Genomic DNA, 15,179 nt, shown 5'->3' with positions numbered 1-15,179 from the left:
GCTGTCACTCCTCAGATACCTGGGAGGCCTTGGAGCTCCCTGAGACTGGAGCTGTAAGAAATAAATGCCATAGGAAAGGATCCCTCAGAGTCCCTTGGCTTTTCCTTCTGACAGTCAAGGGAAAACACCTGTGGTGCTTTTGCAGTTGCATTGCTTCCCATGTTGACTTTCCAGGGAAAAGAGAATTCTTGATCAGTAGGACTTCAAGGGAAGACCTTTAGTGAAATCTTGAACCAGTTGAAAAAGGAAGAAAACACATCCTGATTTCAATAAATGGCTTGTGATACGTGGGAGATTTTGATGTTGGTTCCTCTAGGAGTTCTTGGTCAAACCAGTGCATTATTCCATGTCAGCTGGGGTGTTTTTCTCTGCTTGCAAACATGAAGCACTGGAGGATAGCTGAGCCTCTCCCATTAATGCACATGTTCTGTAGTGTGAGTTCCAGTGCCCTGGTGTGAGTCTTGAACTACCTAATCTGGCACACGTCTGTAAAGTCCAGAAAGTAGTCAGGGGTGTTTTCAGCTTTGGAATTAGTGCTGTGAAGCCCTAACAGAGTATTTGAGACTCTTGGAGAATCATTTAAGTAAATTGAGGGTCATTTCTATCTCAAGAGGATGATAAAACCTTGGATATTATAAACTTAAGGAAAACATAAACTAGGTTAAATGTGGACATTGTCAAATTCAAATTTCTGACTCAATAACTCAGCTCCATTGCAGCATACTGCAAAATAGCCTGTGATTCCTTGATATTAATTTATTGTCACTTTTTCTTAGCTTGAATTGTGAATATTATTTTAAAATATGTTCCAGAAATATAGCTCATTGACAGCAAAGTGTAATTTTGAAGTCACTTGATATAAAGGGTAATACTGACATGAAATGGAAGAGCAAACTGTGTGAGGTCAAAAAGCAGCAGTGTACACTACAAAATAGATATAATAGCAAACTAGACATTAAGAGAAAGTTGAAAAATGTATCTGTCAAAAAGTATGAAGATACACTGGTAAAGAAGTAATATATATGTATCTGATTTGTCTTTTTATGTTATGGGGAAATAAATGTACTTTACTGTGTTAGCCCCTAAAGGAAATGCCATGGCCATCAGAATAATTTTCTAAAAATGACAAGCTATGCAAAATGTGGGAAGAAAAGTCCTTAAAGGGCAACATCACTTTTTTTTTTTTTTTGAGAATTGATATGAGAATTTTAGATTTCTACTTCTGTTGAACAGAAATATGTACTCCTTCTGTATGTGTTTTTGAAAATGTGGCCAGACAGAATTTAAAGTGTTAGAGCCTTTCCTGATGGTGGGAATGGCTGATGAAAGAGAACATGGAGAGGTCATTGCTAGAATGAACAACAGAAAAAATGGTGGAAAGAGACAAATGGAAACATTCTAAGGAAGGCAGTGTATGACTACATCATGCAAATGTGTCACTTCGTGTCTGTTGGCAAGGATTGCCCACCACAGACTCTGCTCTGTGAAGGTCAGTTGTAGATGATATGAACAATCACTGCTTTTCAAATACCAAGAACAAACAGACTGTCAGTATTTGCCACAGTTTGCTGTTCCTTTTTACTTGCAAATTCAGTTTTCAGAGAATCTGTGTTAAAAAGTTTGTGCTTAATATCTACCAATGTGTAATGGTATGTCTCAACAGGTCTGTATTAGGCTAATGATTTGAAAAAAACCCAACCAAACCATTAAAATAAGAGATGTTTTCTATGTGCTCATTTTGGTTCGCAGTAATTTCTTCCCATGGCCAAATTAAAAAAAATAAAAAATAAAAGGTTATGGAAATGAAAGCACAGCTGTATTTAGTTCCTGGTTTATAGAAAAAAATAACACTAGGAAAATACAATATTTCTTATAGTGTCTGGCAGCTGTTTCAGGTGGAAATTGAGTTTTCCAAGTCACTTCCAGAAAGGAGTCAGTGAGCCCTGCCCTGGTAGCCAGTGTTTCCTCTCTGAGGCAAAGAATAAATCTCCCCTGAAAGATGGGTGACTGCTCTGGGGTTGAGGAAAACAACCTTTGGGGCTCTTTTTTCCTTCCTCTGTTATTTCAATTTGCTTTTTTAACCAAAGTGTTTATTATTTTACGTACCTGACTTCCAGTCCTACAAATCAAAATTTGTAGCAAGTGGGGGAAATGTTTATTTTTCCTGGATTTTTTCACTCTGTATTTTATTCCATACTAGGGTTGAGATATTTCCTCATATCGGTTCTAAAAGCTGTGTAAAATGGATTAGACAATATTACAGCTTTGTAATTTCATTTGTGAGTGTTTATAATTTTAATATTCTGTCAATATTTTTTGCTGAATTGGCACTCAGTTCTTAGCATGAGCAATGTTATTATTGAGTGAGAATTTTATTATTGAAATCAACAGATTTTACTCTAAAAATACCTAATGGTGTTTTAAAGGAAAAAGTGTTTGTGTTGTTCTTCTTTTCAAAGTTTTAATGCAATAGTGTTTCTACTTCATGAAGATGTAGCATATTATATTTATTACAGTAAAAGTACCTGCTACAAGTTGTGACTTAAAAACAGAGGACACTGCTCAATGAGGTATAAGATGTAATTTCTGTCCAGTATGAAGTGTAATTTTCCTGGTCTGGATTTATTTGCTGTGAGAGATTTTACTTCTCAGAACTAACAGTTTAACATGGTTTGAGAAACAGGATAGAATACAGCAAAGTGGAAACGTCTCAACTTCAACTTACATTGTACAGTTGGTACAAGTCATATGAAGTCAAGTGCCATGGGGTGTGTTCTGCAACATTGGGGTTGTGGATTTAGGATTTCTTAAGCAAATTTCAACTAAATAATGAGAAAAGGGAAAGAAGAGAATTTCAAAAATGTTGGGATATTGCACCTATTTATTTGTGTATATTTATAGACAATTTATAAAGCACTTGTTCTGTCTCCTTGGAAGGCCTGAGTAACGAGAAGTTGCTTCTTTAATTGTTAAGATCTGCGTTTGGTTATTTGAGAAGTAGGAAAAGCTCTGCTAATAAAGGTGTAGAAGTTATTGTCTGATTAACTTCTGACTGTTCCCAGTTTATAGCAAAGCTTCAGCTTGTACATGTATAAAAGCATAAACAAATTTAAAAACTGCACTTGTACTTCTGCCATGCCCATATTTTCGGCATTGATCCATGTATAAAGAGAAGTTTTTAAAAAATATATTTCCTAAAGGAAATGTAGTAGATTTTTAGGGTTTATACAATAAACTGAAAGTTATTAGAGCAATATTTAAAATATGAAAATCTGACCGCTTTCATTTACTACTTTCCTAGACAAGAAACATCCCTCTTTGGCAATAATACATGAAGTCAAACAATAATTTAACATTCTTGTTTCTTAGATGTGCCACTTCTCTTGTCAGAACAAGCAGATCAGAGATCTCTGCAGTGTGTAGAGAGACTACATAATGAAAGCAATAAATTAGAATCAGGTTAGTGAGTATTGATGCTCTGGTATATTGAAAATTACTGCTGGTTAGAGTTGTAATATTAATATGAGTGTTACAAAGGTGATAATGCATTTAGATCACTATGGAAAAAAATTAACAGAGAGAGAAATTTGAATTTCTTCCATAATAATTTTAATCTTTTTTTTCTTCAGCTTTTTATTTGTATTTTTTCTCACTCTTCTAACACTTATGAATACTACAAGAGTTAAAGGATTACAAAGACTGTTCAGTGTGACAAAACAGAAGTACATTTATTGTCAAGTAGTAACACACTTTTGGCTAGACTGTTCTGTGAGTTCTGAGATATTCCATCATTGGAGACATCAAGACCTTTTCTACAACTGATGTTTAGATACCTGCTGGTTGGTGCACACTTTGTTGCTGGTTCTATTGCTAATATTTTGCTCATAATACCCAAGCCATTGTCTCCACACTTTGTTTATAGACCATGTTCTTGAGCAGAGCTGGAAAGGAGTCAGCAGCTGTCCGCAGTGAACCCATCGGCTGTTACAGCATTTTCAGTGAAGAGGGTAATGAAATATCTAGGAAAAATAACGATATTTGGCTGTGGTCTAGATTTTAAAAACTTTAAGAGCATCAGCTTGAGATTGCATACTTAAAATAGCCCAGGTAACTCTATCCTCAGTTAAAACTCAGTTTTATCCTCAGTAAAAACTGTACCTCAGTTTTTAGATCTCAGCCACAAGTCCAGCCTTGTTTACCATGACATTTTCCTACTTTGATTTTACTTCTGTGGCAGTTATGGTGAGATACATCTTGCCTAACTAGCCTTGTAAAACTTACGTATCCACACTTAATTAATCTTCTAGGTCTTTCTATTTGCATGTAAGAAAATCAAGTTACCCATCTGAACACGGTGCATTTCTGTCACCCACTGAAAGTTTTTGTCAACCAGAGTGGGCTGAGACAATTAGGATAATTTAGCTGAATAAAATTCCAATGCAGGTCGGATTTTTCTGGCCTTCCCTTAAGATCCAAACTGACGACTTATTAGACCTTTCCAAATAGCAGCTGAGAATTTAATAAGAGATTTCTATTTAAAATAAAATGTAGTTACCCAATTTGCTGATTATGACACTAATCTCTCTGTCTTTTTGTGGGCTTTTTAGCCCAGTGCATTTTTCTAAACTGCAGTAAAAGAAGCAATGACTTGCTACTGCTGTATGTTTCTAAAGACTTTGAACTTATGTGAAATTCATTGTCGCATGGTCTTTCTTGAAATGGAAAAAGACATATAAATAGTAAGTGCTGGGGTGTTTTGAAGCTCATTTCACTCTGATTACATATAATAAAATGCAAGTTTTTAGTAAAGACTTCACAGTAAATGACTTTTTGTTTTATCACAATGGACAAGAAATGTCAGACACCAACATATTCAATATAACAACGACAATGAGGCAGTGGGTGACAGCTAGATACAGATGATAGAGGAATGAATCAGGCAGCTGCTCTGAAAGTTCAGAATAATTATCCTGACTGAAAATAGGTCTGGTGGTAACCCCCAGCTTTGATGTAATACAAGGAGAATTTCACTTGGTCACAAATAAATACGACTTATAGCATTTGATTATGGTACTTGGTTTCAAAAGCAGCATTTGTACTGATAGAGAGGAATATGAATAGTTCTGTTCTCAACAAAGTCTTGCTGGAAATAGAGCCCAATCACTAGAAAGAGGAGGAGAGAGACAAACTGCCTGTGCAATAAAGAGGTGAGAGTACGAATTTTAGAATCAGCATGAATAGACAGATCTTTAAATAGGAAAGTGTGGGACGACTGTGACGAGTCTGAAGTTGCAGTCATGATGGAGGTTCTTACAACTTTAAGTGATTTCAAGAAGTAAAAATAGAACAGTACTAGATTTTTGAGGGGTTTATTCACTAAATAGAAGTTATCAGTTATCAGGAAAAAAAAAAGCTAAAAAACCCACTTGAATCATTGATTGAGTAAAGATCATGTGATCCTCAACTTATAAAATGAGATAATTAGGTTGTAGCTGAGAATGAGACTATGCTGTGGGTGGATGGGTCTAGTTCCATGCTCTGTTTGGAAATCCGGCTGATATACATTGCAGCACTTTTGGCTTAGACCTTTTGCTAAACTTAAAATTTTGGAGCTATAATGAATAGAAATTTCTCAGAAATTCTGCATATGTATGAAACTGTTTTGCCATTTTGTTCAGCTTTAAAAATGTGTGCTAAGAAACTATGTAAGAGGAACCATGGAGAATGGCCAGTTACCAAAGTTAGAAAAGCCACAAATGTGTCTAGTTATGAATGTACTTGCTCCGTTTTTGGGAACCCAGGTTCATTCTTCCCTCTTGCTGAGATATGCAGTGAACTGGGATGCTCTCTTGGAATTATTTGCTCAAAGGTAAAAGATAGCTCAGAAGTAAAGTGATTCTCTAGCATCTACTCCAGCCTGATTCGTAAATGACTTAATAAACCCCCCTTTATGGAAATATACTGCATAGGCAGTGGGAGCAGGATGGTGGAAGAATGAAGGTTGCTGTCACAATAATTTTTTATTTGCTTCTTTATTAGAGCACAATTGCACAGTTTTTAATAATATTGCTATATAGCAGTTCTCAAGGAACTTTCACTCCACAATGCACTGAATTAATTTGTAGGGAACAAATCAGTGATAATGTAATGGAAAGTTGAATGAGTGTTCCTTTCCTGTTTCGTTGTAAAGTTGGAAAGAATTACAATGAATGATGGAAGGAGCTACTAAATAACAAAGTTCATATGTAGTGTTATATAATTCAAAGTATTATGAAAAATCAGAGTCCAGGTATTTCAAATTGGCTGCTCGTTTTTAATAGATGGTTTTGTCCTTGGTCTCTTTGTTTCATTTCCTGCCCTATAAAATGGCACTCATAATGCCTTCTCATCTTCAGTAATGTTGTAACAAATTCATTAACTTTTGTGAAGAACTTGGAAAATTATAGTGATGAATACTATAGAAAGCCACATTAGAAATTAATTCCATCTTTAGAAAAGGGCTTGTGTAGCACGTAGTAAATGAGGCATGGGCCCAACACTGAGTACTGAACATGGAACAAAGTGTTGAATAGCTGCCCATTAGGGGAGCACTCACCCAAAAATAATTTACAGGCACCCTTGATTTGTAGTGGTTCATTTTACAGTCTTAATACTCCCCTGTAACATACCTTTTTATATATAAATTTATCACTAATTTATACTAAACATATTCAATTTCATTAACTTTTTAAAAAGTAATTGCCATTGTAATTAAGTATTCTCATAGAGTTCTAGAGGCGCTTTAGAAATACTGAAGAACTTCTGTCTGGCTTTTGTTCTTTTGGGAATATTCTGTCATTTTAAAAATCAGAGTTTTCTTCCAGTACAAAAGTTTGAGTATGGGTATTGGTCTGTTCCTTTTTTCGACATGGGTATAAAGCTTTCATATTAAACCTTATTATCCTTATCAGAAGTTATTGACCTTTCATAGTGAAACAAAGAGTTTTCTTGAAAATTGATAGCAATACTAGGGTTAAAGAATTGCTTTGAAATTTATTTTCCTCATTTCATTACACATCTTTCTTCCCCTAATTATTGTTATGTTCTCAAACATGCTCATTACGGGCATTTTGAATTGATTTTAATGACTCCTTTTGACTGTGAAAGCAGTCTAGGGTTTTGTAAAAGTCAAAATAGAGATGTGAAAAAACTCAATAACTGTAAGTCTTTCTAATATCTGACCATTGACGATGTCAGGGTGGTACTGTGGTCCTATCTCCCTATACTTTTTTCTACTTTAATCAATAATTTCTAAGATAAAGCAAAACAAAATACCTGGAAACAGATATTAGACTGTTCTGGGCTGACTCTTGGCTCAAAAATACCCAGGTTGTGGACTCCAAAAACTGTTTGTTGTTGGGGAATTGAGATCTGAACTGTGGGCTCTGAGTTTCTGGAGAGATTTCTATGCTCTCACAACCTTTTCACATGGAACTTTAGACATAAAAGTTCAGGGAGTTTTTAGATTGCAGGTTAGAATGTGGCTCTTCAAATCCTGTCTGGCTGCTGCTTGAGTCACCTGCTCGAGCAGATTTGTTGTGTCTCTGTCTTGGTAAACAGAAACATGAAAAGTCTCATTTGTTCATGTAAAGGGTAAAATTACTTATTGTGGCTTCATAAGGGCTTAAAGTAGAAATAAACCCACATGGAGTAGAATCTTAGACTTCTCCAAATTCCTGATTGTAAATATATGCAACAGTATAAATCAACAGGATATACTGAATGTACTTTAAATAGCTATTTCTGCATTTAGTTATTATATATAGCTACTTACACATTTAGATATTCAGAACAGGTCATAGTCTTAGAACTGACTATTAGTTTAAATTTTGTGCTGCTTTTGGGGCTAAGCTCTCTAGTTTGAATGGCACTATGAATTGGGAAATATGGTGTGATGTACTGTGTAACTGGTTAGCTTGTGCTTAGAGCATAATGTGCACTTATGATACATTGGCATATATTATGTTCTGGAAGAGGTTTGGCAGTAGGAAGGAAAGCTGTTCTGTCTGCTTGGGTCTGCAGAAGGTGGAGCTTTCTGGAGGTGATATTTTCTCTGGGAACTGCTGAATACATGTGGGGGAAGAGTCTTCTAAGTTGCAGAATGAAACAGATGGAGGGAGTGAGGAAGGATAGTGAGACAGCAGCAGGGTGCAGTGGGTGGAGTATTTTTTATGATCCCTTATAATTTCTACTCTCAATTTCTTCTTAAATTAGTTCTACTAATTTATATTCTAATAAAATCTAACTTTAGAGACTTTCAGAGATTTGTAATCTTCACCTTAATAGTAGGTCCAGACAAATCTTACTTGAAGTTTTGCGAACCTTTCTCCAGTTTATGAAATTTCTTCAGCAAACTTCTGCAGTCCTCAGAAAGATGGGAAAGAATGTTTGCTCTGTGTCAGTTCTTTCATTTGCACCCGAGTTTATTTGTGCTGTTGAATCACATAAGTGCAGTTATGCACTGCTGTCTGTTTCATTCAAGTCATGCACCTTGGGTACCGTTCCCTGAATTAGAATTGTCTCTGAAGAGATCAGTGTTTCTGCTTTACACCGTCCAGGCCATGGCCATGGTGGAGATGTAATGATTTGTCCTGTGGCAGGTCTCTGTGGAACTCTGGTGTAATTTAGAGATCCTTTGGCTGCTCTGAAGAATCCCAAGGCGAGTTCTTGTGCTGGCTCTCAGAGCTGCTCTTGAAGCTGTGTTGTTCAAGGTTTTTGAGTGCCACAGAGGAGATAATTTTGAACTATTGAACTTTGCTGCTGTTAACGAAGGATAAAACTGATCAACCATTAAAAATAAGAGTAATTAATAAAACAACAAAAAACTTTGGGATATCTTGGGTACAAAAGGCTGTACATTTAACTAACTCCTACTGTTGTTCACAATTTGCTGTCAACTGTATTGTAAGAATGCCATAAGAAAAAGTATAATTAATATTCTGATTTGTTGCAGATGGTAGATTTACCAGAAACTGTGTAGTTTAACTTATTTTATAAGTGTAAGGACTTTTCCTGTGTTCCTTGAAAAGTCAGTTCATACTTTGTTGGCTTTTAACATGTAAAACATGAATTTAAAAAACTAAGAACAAACTAAACAACAGCACCATCACCACCACCAAACCCCAGGGGAAGAAAAAACCACAAAGATGTCACATTATTTTAAAAGTAAATGTCTGGGGTTTTTTTTAAACTTGTATGCAAAAGACCTGTTCATGACTGGGAGACAAGAGTCCTATACATTATTCCCAACCTTTTCATCTTTCTATTCATGATGATTAAAGGGTTTATTAATCCATTTAATGAGGTTCAATCTTTATTTGCCATCTTTTCCTGACCTGTTACCTTTAAATATGTTCTCTGGTACCATGGTCATCTGATTGTTAAGCATGGAGATATGGCAAAATAGAGTCAATGAGATTTATTAATTAGATTTGCATAACTATAGAAGTGTAGAGTAGTATTAATAAATGAATGAAGCATTTTAATTTCATATTTATTCATCTTTTGCCTTCATAAACATGCAGAAACCTGGTCAAAACTTGTCAGCTAAGACATGTAGATCAGCTCATTCTTATTTGAATAACAAAACTGGGGTGGCTAATAATAGAGAAAGTGAGCTTCTTACCTTTGGATGTCATGGAAATTCCTGTCATGTAACTCCTTTGTGGGTTCCTTCACACTCAGGATTCCATGAACCTTTATTTTCTACTTTTCCTTCCACACTCACTATAAAAAAAAAAAAACAAAAAAAACCCTGAACAAAACCAAATCAAAACAGTTTTCTTTAGCTATTAACACAGTATTTTTTCTCTTTCTCTGTCAGCTTTCCCATAGGATACACCAAATGTATTTTTTCAGATGATGTGTTGCTGCAGAAAAGGAGATTGTCAGCAGTAAGCAAACTATTGAATCCAACAAAAGGCTGACACAGCTTTTCTTTTGCTTTGACTTAATCTTTCACTCTCTTTGTATTTACTGATTTTGCTTTTATGATCACATATTTTTTATTTGTAACACAGTTTGTGTGGTGTTGGTGACTAGCAGAATGCATAATGTCAGCAGGCCAGGCACAATTATTCACTAGGTTGTAGCACCAGAGATGACTCGCCATATTTTAACATGCATAAAATAATAATCAGAATCGTGTACTCTTATAAGTCACCTCCTTTCCTGTGAGAGGGGAAAAAATAGAAGCTTTTGATTCCTGTAGAACTGCAATGGTAAAAGATTTTGAAGATTTATTCTGTTAGATCTGAAGATACCTGTCCATGTAACAGAGCACTGAAGATGCACCCCCAACACCCACCTCTGGTTCACAACACTCTGTTGCACAGGGATTATTTATCTGCTATCACAATTTACATCTCTGAGGGCTCTGCTGATTCTTAACTCCCTGCACTGAACATTTCCTGCTGGGATTCTAGATGGCTCCCTCTATAAGTTGCAACAACAGTAATTCCTGGTGGCCTTTCTTTTTCTTACATTTTGGAGGAGCTGTAAAATTGCTTCATCCTGTCGAGTCTGCCTCTGCCCCTTCCCCTGCAGAAAAGTTCCTTTTCACTCATTCCTCGAGCTAGGACCCAAGTAAGGGTTAATCTCCTTCCTCTGGCTATGGGAGCACAACAGGATAGCTCAAGACTTCTGACTTGTCCCAGTCATTTTCTGCTCCTTCCAGGAAAGGCTAGGCATGAGTTGAACCATCTGAAAGTGGCTGTTTGTCCCTTCTGCACCTCTGCCAGCCCAGCAGGTTCTCAGTGAGTGGAGATGGGAGCAGTGTGTGGGAGCTCCCTGGCAGGCTGCCATCCATTCATAGGGTGAAAGAAAAATGTGTAGAACAGAAGCCAGTGGAGAATAAAATGTAATTTTTTTGGGCAACGCTAAACAACACCTTGTTTCCTTGTATGAAAAATTTATATCACTTGCCACTTAACAAAAGTCTTAAAATTCTGTCACTTTATAAAGGAAACACTTGATGATCACATAATTTCTCTTCAAAGTTCCCTTGTACCATGTTGTTATTAGCAGTCTTATTTACTACTATGAATAAGTCTTCATACTACATAATTTTAGTGTAGGTGCAACTCTTTCCAGATTTTTTTAAACCTAGTAATTGATTATTTCAGAGTGAAATTAAGAAACTGATAATGCTTTAACAGCACAATACTATATTTTGGATTAATTATTTCATAAAGAATGGCTATTTCAAGTTATGCCTAATCACTGCTCTGACTCCATGATAGAATTTGTTTCTTAATTTAATATTTTTTTCTTATTCTTTTGTTAGCTTAGTTTTTAATAATTTGAAGACTTTAAAGTGAAAACACTTCAACAGTGAAAGGCATGTGACATTCTGACTTGCAGATTTCTCCATGACTTTTATAATCAATGTGAACGCTAAACTTTTAGGTACCTGCATAATATAGAATTAATGTCTATACACTTTTTTTTTATTATTTTAAATTTTTGTTTCACCTACAGACAGCCTTTTGATCGATTATCAGTTTACCTTCAGTTTATTACAAGAGGATGATCGTCATCACACTGCCATAAACTTTATAGCAAATCCAGAACAGGTAAGAAAATTTTAATAATTTTAGTTAAGTTTTAGAGACTCAGAATTAGGATTTCCATTGTATTCGACATTGATTAAAGGTTTTCAAAATGTCTATAAGGTTTTAGAGATAGTTCACATTTTTTGAGAGCTGCAAAATTAGTCCAGTACCTTCACTGAGAACCCTTTCCAAATGGTAGGTGTACTTCAGCTTAATCAATACTCTGAAAAATTATCAGTTGGTTTATTTTGTTGTTGTTCCCTTGAGTAACAAGTTTTAATGTCTCCCTGAGATGAATTGAAGGGGTGTATCTGCTGAGAAAACATTCTTAGGTGAGGAAAGTAATTTTTGGCTTGTGATTAGAATGTAGGCATTTGCCATGTATTTTTTCCTTTAATTTTATGAAGACAATATTTTGTTATACTTAGGACAATCTACAAGCATAACTGGTGTATTTGTATGTTAAATTGTACCCTGTTCTTACCAAAGCAAAAGGGAGGATTGCCTTTGGCAGTGAATCATTACCATTTCTATTTATGTTTAAAATGAAAACTGCAAGACGATTAAAAGGCTGTATTCAGTTACCTGCAATAGAGTCACATGCAATACATTCTGATTTGTTTTGTTAACTTTCCTTCTTTTTTTTCCCCCTAGTCAAATAAAAATTTGGATATATCAATTAATGCATCAAACAACTTTAACCTCAATATTACGTGGTCTATTGGTTCTACAGGTGAGAGTGAATTTTGGTATGATGAATTTTTCCCCAAATGAGCTCATGATCCTTTGAGTTGTTTTAACCGATTGTCTCTTTGTTGCTAATTTTGATAATAAAACTTTGCCAAATGTGTTCTTTTGCCATTATCTTTATGCTGTTATTAATTATATTATTTAAGCCTCAGATGATAATTTGCAATCTGAATAAAGCTTCATTAATATGTTGACTTTCTCTCCTATTCAATTAAAATTACTTTGGTAGGAAAAGCTTGTAGCATATTTAAATTTTTAAAATGACAGTGTTATGAAATGCTGTGATTTTAATTAAGATAAATTGCTTCCTTAACTACTGCAGAGACTGAGATTTTATTTCTTTGTTTCAGTGTTCAAGCTAAAAATTTAATTATTAACCTTTACATTGATATCAGACAATAAAGTTCTTCTGTGTATGCTGATAAAAGGAGCTGCTTATCTATTTTTTCTTCAACTTTGAACGCCATTACACTTCTTTGTTTTAATTTAGACAGTTTTTCTGAATTGGTTCTATTGTCTTTCTGAAAACACATCCAAGGAGAGGCATGATGCTTCAAATGAAATCATTAAAAAAGAATCTTTTTAAAGAAGGCTCAGAGTTTCTCGTAAACTCATGAATTTCTTCATCAACACATTTCAGAAGTACTTTACCATACCATAGAGTTACTAAACTCTATTTAGTCCTTTTTTTTTTAACTTAGCTCAGTCACTGATTTATTTGCAAAGACTAATAAATGTTTATTACTAGTTACATTATTGACGCTTTCATGAACAATTAAAACTTGACAGCAAAAATGTAAGATGTTGACAAATTCCCTTTCAGGTTTTATTAAGCTGTTTATTGAAATGAAAGATAAATTATGGACTAAAGCATGTTATCTGTTAAGCTGACCATAATAACTATCTTGTAAAATTCATGTTACTTCTGTCACTTTTCCAATTTGTATACAATTTTTTGAAACCAAAGTAAAAATTTTTGTGAATTCTCTGAATGTATATTAAATATACCTTATATGCCATGTAAACTATAATAAGGGTTTTTTTTAGAGGGAAGACACCAAAAGTAATTAAAGATTTATGTTTCTTATGCAAATTGAATTTGACATCTTTAATGATGATTCATATTTTTCTCAAATATTTATATTTATACCTAAGCTTTTAAAATTTTTTAGCTGGAACAATATCTGGAGAAGAGATTCCTGTTGTTTCCAAGGTTAATGTAAAGGAATACAGAGACAGCTTTTCCTGTGAAAAATTTAACTTTCGAAGCAACCCAAACATCACTTTCTATGTCTATGTCAGCAATTTCTCCTGGCCAATCAAAATACAGGTTAGTGACTGCTTTGTGCTCTTAGAACCATTTTAATTTCAGCTCTACATTGAGTTTCACGATTTCACTCATAGAGAAGGTCTACAAATGGAGTTATTTGCATGCTGTATTTTCTGTGTATAATAATTCTATTATGATGGCAGTCATAGTGTGATTTTAAGGCTGGGCTGGACGGGGCTTTGAGCAGCATGGCCCAGTGGGAGATGTTGCTGCCCATGGCAGGGGAGTTGAAATGAGGTGATGTTTAAGGTCCCTTCCAGCCTAAACCATGCCGTGTTTCTGTGCTTTAGCTTTTAGTAGCCAGTCAGACTTCAGCCTGTTGATTTTAAAATCTGAATTTAAATGGTTGAACATACGTGTTTCTCTGTAATATAACTTCAGCATTTAGATGTAGACAGAGAAAATGGTATACAAATCTGTATATGCCAGGGTATTTGAATGTAATCCTTTGTTAATGATTGGCTTTTGGAACCTCTGATTTTTTTAAATTTTTTTTTTTTTTTTAAAGGTTTTAACTGTAATATCACAGACTTCAGTTAAGACCAAGTGTATTTTATTAGAATTTATGTTCTTTGACTTCATTGGAATCAATTTCATTCAGTATTTTCTGGAGTACTGAGATACTGTGAAGTAGCAGACCCAAAAAAAATCAATACAATCATGATTCCTCCCTAGCCTGTGAAGTTCCAGCAATATTTATACTTATAGTTACTATGGCTGCACTTGTGATCACTGCGTCCCCTACATCAATGAAGGAGATTCTTATGTGGATGAATGGCTTTTGACTATAACTCCCTTATGGAATTAAGTCTTACAAATTAAATTGTTAAAGTGATAATAAAATTTCATAATTCCTGATGATTTACTTCAGAAAACAAGTACAAGCTAAAAATACTTTGCAATTAACCATACAAATATCCTGCAGAATTTCCACTTTAATGGGAAAAAACCTTCCATATTTTTCTAAAATACAGAACCTTACTTTATATATCTATATAAAAACACACATGAATACATATATAAATAAAAATTCAAAAATTTTATATATATACACATATATATGTGTGTGTGTGTGTGTGTGATAAAGTGTCCTGGATTAAAGCAAAGCATTTACTTCTGAGTAAACTGTCAGTCAGAGAAATGTTTTTGTTGTGTTAAGTGAAGCTACAGTTGTCTTCATCATACCTGAACAGTGACTGTAAATATGTGTTAATGGTGTTGAAGGGTGAAATTATTCAGCTTGCTAACATTCATGAATGTACTAGTTTATTAGAAAATCCAAACAAACCCTGAAGACTAACTGCTTGCTTTTACTCTTCAGATCAGGGGTGTTTTTTACACTCTCTCCCACTTTCTAAGGATAACTTCAGCTGCCAAAGAAATCTTAAACAAATCCATGGAGCAATTTCAACTGTAAATGCATTACCCTCTCCTCTCTCCTTTACTGCAAGGTGGCTGTATCATCATTGTAAGACAAACATTTTAAGGTGATGCATTCCTGACACATG

The 15,179-nt window shown here is 34.7% G+C and overlaps 1 protein-coding gene across 1 annotated transcript in view; it reads left to right on the top strand.

Moving 5' to 3' along the window:
• ATRNL1 (attractin like 1) overlaps positions 1 to 15,179 on the top strand; it is a 431,538-nt gene that overhangs the window by 165,370 nt on the left and 250,989 nt on the right. Inside the window, exons 22-24 of the mRNA XM_062496081.1 lie at positions 11,518 to 11,612; positions 12,246 to 12,324; positions 13,514 to 13,671. Coding sequence (XP_062352065.1) covers positions 11,518 to 11,612; positions 12,246 to 12,324; positions 13,514 to 13,671 — 332 coding nt within the window. The remainder of the gene's footprint in view (positions 1 to 11,517; positions 11,613 to 12,245; positions 12,325 to 13,513; positions 13,672 to 15,179) is intronic.

The sequence above is a fragment of the Cinclus cinclus genome, chromosome 7 (assembly GCF_963662255.1).
Source record: "Cinclus cinclus chromosome 7, bCinCin1.1, whole genome shotgun sequence".
NCBI classification, from domain to species: domain Eukaryota; kingdom Metazoa; phylum Chordata; class Aves; order Passeriformes; family Cinclidae; genus Cinclus; species Cinclus cinclus.
The sequence above is the reverse complement of the archived record's forward strand: the minus strand, read 5'-3'. Positions and strand labels throughout refer to the sequence as shown.